The sequence below is a fragment of the Colletes gigas genome, unplaced genomic scaffold (assembly GCF_013123115.1).
Source record: "Colletes gigas isolate AHSC1104 unplaced genomic scaffold, ASM1312311v1 Colletes_gigas_Sc00075, whole genome shotgun sequence".
Taxonomy (NCBI): Eukaryota; Metazoa; Arthropoda; class Insecta; order Hymenoptera; family Colletidae; genus Colletes; species Colletes gigas.
This window is the reverse complement of record NW_025106704.1, coordinates 109,890-115,719: the sequence shown is the minus strand read 5'-3', so window position 1 is coordinate 115,719 and position 5,830 is coordinate 109,890. Positions and strand designations below refer to the sequence as shown.

The 5,830-nt window shown below is 37.9% G+C and overlaps 1 protein-coding gene across 1 annotated transcript; it reads left to right on the top strand.

Annotated features, from left to right (window-relative positions):
* Nucleotides 1–734: 734 nt before the first annotated feature.
* LOC122403802 lies at nt 735–1,217 on the top strand. The gene has a single exon (XM_043407540.1). The coding sequence runs from the start codon at nt 735–737 to the stop codon at nt 1,215–1,217; it is 483 nt and encodes a 160-aa protein (XP_043263475.1).
* The last annotated feature ends 4,613 nt before the right edge of the window (nt 1,218–5,830 follow it).

Below are 5,830 nucleotides of genomic sequence, written 5' to 3'. Positions count from 1 at the left end.
AGTAAATCTATTCAAACGTTCTCAATTCATAACTTTTCTATTTTTCACAAATCCAATTAAATGACCCCATAGAAACCCCAATTACCTAAAAATCCGCTTGAAATTCATCCTTGCTCGACAATTTTCAATAAAAAATGACTGCGTTTCCCCAACAAAAAAAACTCTCGAATTCTCCAAAGTTCTTCGCTCGACGATTTCATCTCCGCTGGAACACGTTCGAACCTGTCGCGACAGGTCCAATAGCTCCCCTAAACGTACCCTAAAATTCCATCCCGTTGGTCAGAGAATACTCCCCCGGAGATAGTTCTCTCTGAAAAAGAAAAAAAAACAAACGAAACCAAGGGTCTTTGAAGGGAAATCGGTGAAAGGAAAGGAAGGGCGGAGGGCGGAGGTAGGTGGAGGTCGGGGTTAGGTCCGGATTAGCTTCGCGGGGGTGGGGGAAAAGCGGCAGATGGTCGGCGTTTCGGGATTCGACGTGGGAAGCTCCGAATTCTGCGAGTTCCCACAGCCGCATTGCACCTGTCCCCCCACTCCTCGGGCCCGTACTGCCCGCCCGGTCCTATAAAAGGCACAGGGCAACTCCAGGAGAATCATTCGCTCACCAGAGCTCAGTTCGAAACCATTCAAGCTCCCGAAATTTCCCAATTTTCTACCTCGAAAACTCGAGTCTCGATCATCATCGGTGATCAGCGCAGAAACGTCTGTAAACCGGTTCAGTGCGCGCAGTAGCCAAGATGGCCACCACCGGACCCAACCACGTGTTCGATCGGGAGAACGAGCTGAACGACAACCTTTACAACTTGAAAATGTCCGCAAAAAATCATAGTCTGAGACTTAGGCGAGCCCTGAAGCCGATTATGCGACTTCTCCGAAAGAAAACCAATAAAAACAAGGCGGACAAGGAGAAGAAGACCGGCTTTCATGCGGAAGTGTTCACGGAGGAGGTGGACAATCAGAATAATGCCAACGAAAGTTTAGAAAGGAGACTTTTGGCGGATTTGGAGGACGCCGAGGAGGGAGCTGCCATCACTGTGTGTTTAGACGGTCAGATGACCGTCGTGCCGGTTGTGCCTGGTCAGTGCTACGTGCCCGTCCACTTTGCGCACACCCACGCCGGGGATTTCTACTGGACGGTCTTGAACATGGCCGATAGTGATTTGTGCTACAAGGAACGAGCTTACTCGCAACACCAGACCCCGGAGATGCAGGTTGCGTGAAATGTATCGATCGTTTGATGCTCGATTCGATCGAGACACGATCGAGAATCGATGGCTTCGAGTCGATTCGATCGAGGAGGAGTCGATGCGATCGTCAATGGGACAACCTGAACACCCTTGCAGAGGACGAAGAGTGTTTTAAAACTGTGATACATAGACTTTAAGTTTGTGGGAAACTGTGGGAGATCGTGCGAGGCTTTAAGATTGTAAAAATTGTGGGAATGTCGGAGATTTTAAGATTGTAAAGATTGTGAGAGATTGTAGGAGTATTTAAGTAAAAGAGATTGTAAAAGTTGTCGGAGAATTTAAGGTTGTAAGAGATTGTAAGGATTGTAGGAGAATTTCAAATTGCGGGAGAATTTACGATTGTAAAGATTGTGGGATAAGTTTTTTTTTTATAATTATGACGTTGACCTGAGATTGTGATATTTGTACCTTTTAGACTAGTTTATAAGATGTACGTTTGTGATATTGGCTTTAATTTTCGACGATTTAAGTCGATTATCCTTGTCTTCCGATTTACTTGAGAAATAAATGTAATTATAAGCATATCTATTTTACTGTGTAATTATTTACTAGTTGTTAAGTTCTTTGGGCATGACTTGGGGAAGGATAATTGTTTTAATAGCTTCGAATTCGTAATCGATTTGCAGGACAGAAATTTATAAATTGTTCGAAAATAGATCGATTCACCTGCAAACTTCGGGAATTATTAGTTTTTCGTGACATAAATAGTATTTTGAAGCGGTCATGCATGAAAATGAAACATTTATTAAGATAATTAACTTTTTAAACCTAGTTGACGTGGGACAAAATAATTGACTATCTTAAAATCGAAATTGCATTATAAAATAATTATAAATTACTTGAGGAAAAATCGATTCACCTGTAAGCTGGAAAAATTTTTATTTATTTGTGATTCAGACAGTATTTTTAAACGCCTGTTTTTGAAAATGGTCCATTCGTTAAGAAAATAAGCCTTCAATTCCAGTTGAATTAAAACGAAATTTTCAACTCATGATTACATTAAAAATTATTTATAAATTGTTTGAGAAAAGATTTGCCGTCAGAAAATTTGTTGGTTTCATGGTGGATTCACCTGTAAGTTTGAGGAATTGCTATAATATTTCTGGACAATTCAAAACAGTATCTTCGACCGTCCAGGACTCTGAGAAGGTCCATTCATACCTGAAACTGGTTTCTGAGTGTCTTACATTTCTCGAATTGGAAAAGTTTTGATAACAAGCACTACAGAATGATAGAGAAACATCAGACAACACTTTTCCATCGTTCAAACTTTTCTACAAGCGTTCACTGAGATCTACAAAATTATACTCTTTTGTTATTATTAATATATTTGTAAATCGTATAAATTACTTTCGATTTTATCAATTACTTGTCTTAATTTTTTTTGTAGTTTTTTTTTTATGAAAAATGACTTCTTTCATCGAAGAGTACGATATAAATATTGCTACATTTGCATAAATTAAATATTGACAAGGAACCTTTTTTTCTCGTACTATTTAATGCTTGCGTCCAATTACCTGTTTTTTAACGCGACTCTTCGAAACTGGTTTCTTACATAATATTAATTTACTTCTTGTTTCTTAAATTCGTCACGATCTCCGCGAATAAATATTCTTTATTTTGTTAAAATCGTCACAAGTCTCTGCCAAAAATGACATTTATGGAATTCTATGGCGAAACATTATTGTACAAAATATTATATAAAAACAACGATGAGTTTACTAGTTTCTTTAGAGTTGGCCGTTATTATACCAATTTTTAACAGAAAATTTGCTCTTTGAAGCATTGGGGGAAGCATTGGACATCCTGTCGACATTCGTCAATAGCGGATAGTTGAATGGAAATAAAATGTGGTTAACCCTATCGGTGAGTCGGTCACAAATTATTCACCCCAGCTTATTATTCTTCTATTATTTGAAGCACACTGCATTCTTGTTATTTAGAGTTGTAGGGTCGGCTACTCCTCCTCTAATCTATGGGAAATCATGTGAATTCACGCACCACATGTGGGACACGTGTGCACCTAACACAATCTGTTCTTTCACGAAACGAGTTTTTGTAACACGATATATATTTTCTAAATTAATTTATATTCGTCCTTTTTTCATAATATTAATTTATAAACAATAAAAAATAAGCTTAGTTACGAATAATTTCAATATAGAAATCAAGACGAATAGTAATAAGAAATTGACAAAGTAAGGTAGTGTGACCGTAGTTTCTAAATCAATTCGTTCTTTAATTTAACAATAGAAAATAAACTTAATTTCGAATGATTTAAATATACAAATTAGTATAAATTAGTATAAATAAATAAAGGAAGACAATAAATTCCTTGTAATTTGATAATTACTAATAAATTATTTCTCATTTCAAGGCGACCTTAAAAATTTGCGGACAAAATGCAGTTAACAGAAAATTTAGTATAGTCAGTTTAATATTTAGCTCTTTCTGAACAGTGCTATCTAGACAGAAAACTTTTTAAACGGTCCACTAGTAGTAAAATATATTTATTAAGCTGATCAAGTAAAATGTCAGCAAAATCTCACTACGAAACATTTTACAATTTTTTAGAAGCATAACAAAGCCTAAAAATTGCAAGTTTAAAATGTTTTCTTAAAATACTGTGCATGGTTAAAATGTCACTGAAATATATATAGAACATTTTAATAGAAAGGAACGTCCGGTACCCGTTAAAAAAAGATATCAAACAGAACCTTGAAAGCTCTGTATTCCAAATACCCGGTTAATTGATCAATCCTCTGAATCATTAGCCGAATACTCCCCCCTAGTTCAGAAGGAGAGGGCAGATTTAAAATACTATTCATGATCAAAATATTACTAAAATATATTGTATATAGAACATTTTAATAGGAAGGAATATCCGGTTCCCGTTAAAAAAAAATATCAAATAAAACCCTAAAGACTCTATATTCCAAATACCCGGTTAATTGATCGATCCTCTGAATCGTTAGCCGAATACTCCCTCCCAGTTCAGAAGCGGAGAGGAGGGGTAGATTTAAAATACTGTGCATGGTCAGATTTAAAATTCTGTGCATGATCAAAATATTACTGAAATATATTGTATATAGAACATTCTAATAGGAAGGAATGTCCGGTTCCCGTTAAAAAAGGATATCAAATATAACCTTGAAGGCTCTGTATTCCAAATGTCCGGTTAATTGATCAATCCTCTGAACGGCTAGCCGATTATCCCCGCCCAGTTCAGAAGTGGGGGAGCAGATTAAAAATAGTGTGCATGGTAAAAATGTCACTAAAATATACATATACATATAGTACATTCTAATAGAAAGGAATGTTCGGTTCCCGTTAAAAAAAATATCACATATAGACACGAAAGCCTTGTATTCCAAATACCCGGTTAATTGATCAATCCTCCGAACGGTTGGTCAAATATTCCCCCCCTCCCCCAGTTCGAGGGGGGTGGTGGGGCAGATTTAGCAGAGATTCGTGTAAGAAGCAAACGCGGATTCTTTCGTTGTACTTTCTTAACGTTTCTCCGGGGCGATTTACGGCCGGTGGAAAAGCACGTGTCACGGTGCGGAACGGTAATCGACCGTAGCGTCCTTGTCCGTCTCTGGTTTCGCATAAGTCGACGCTCGTCGCGGCGCTCGTGCCAGAACGGTCGCCGTTGCACGCTCATTCCCACGGCCCCGAGTGAACGCCGTATAAACACCGGCGTACACGTGCTCACGCGATGTAAGCGCCTGTGCACGCACTCCTGTCACGTGTGTCGTGTGTGCTGTGCGCGCTGTGTGCCGTCTGTGCCCCCCAACACGCGCACACACACACGCGCCTCGACGGGGCGCATACAGGAACGCGCGCGTGCGCCACTACCGGTTACGAGCGAGTAACTGATTTCTCCTTCGCTGCCAGTCTATTGCAGAAGTTATTGGTTTAGCGAATATCTACGTTACTTTGGAGTGCCATTTTCGGGATATTTTACTAACGGCACTCGCAACGTTTTCAATCACCTGGGATCCTTATAAATTTTTGGAGATTTTATAACCGAGCACCGTATATTTATGTATGTATTTTTATAGATACACTAGATGGATTGGAATTTAATTCATTTATCACCTATGATAAAAACCATTTTTAAACATCTTTTTGTAACAAATTATTACGTATAAGGTCCATAAAGTAATGTTTGATAAAAAAAGCAAACTATTACCTTAACTTTTAGTAATTGTTATGACCGTCCTTTTTCCCTATGACCTACAATTAGTTCTTTTTTTTTATTTCTGGACCAATCGAATCCCACTCTGCTATAATTTCTTCTGCAATTGCTCTTTATTTCTAGTGTTAAATTTTCTTATTCTTCTTGCCGTTTTATCCCACAAATGTTCAATAGGATTCATATCCGGTGATTAAGGTAGCATTTAATGGTCTCGGTGCATTGTAGAGTAACCTCTCTTCGTCACGTTTAGCGGTATTTATGTACTACCCGGGTTTCGGTTTCATTAAAAAAATTAATTTTTCTCTATTGTATTTTACGGTTTACTGTAATATGGTTAAATAGACATATTTATCCATTATATTATTGTAGGAGATTTGTACTATAA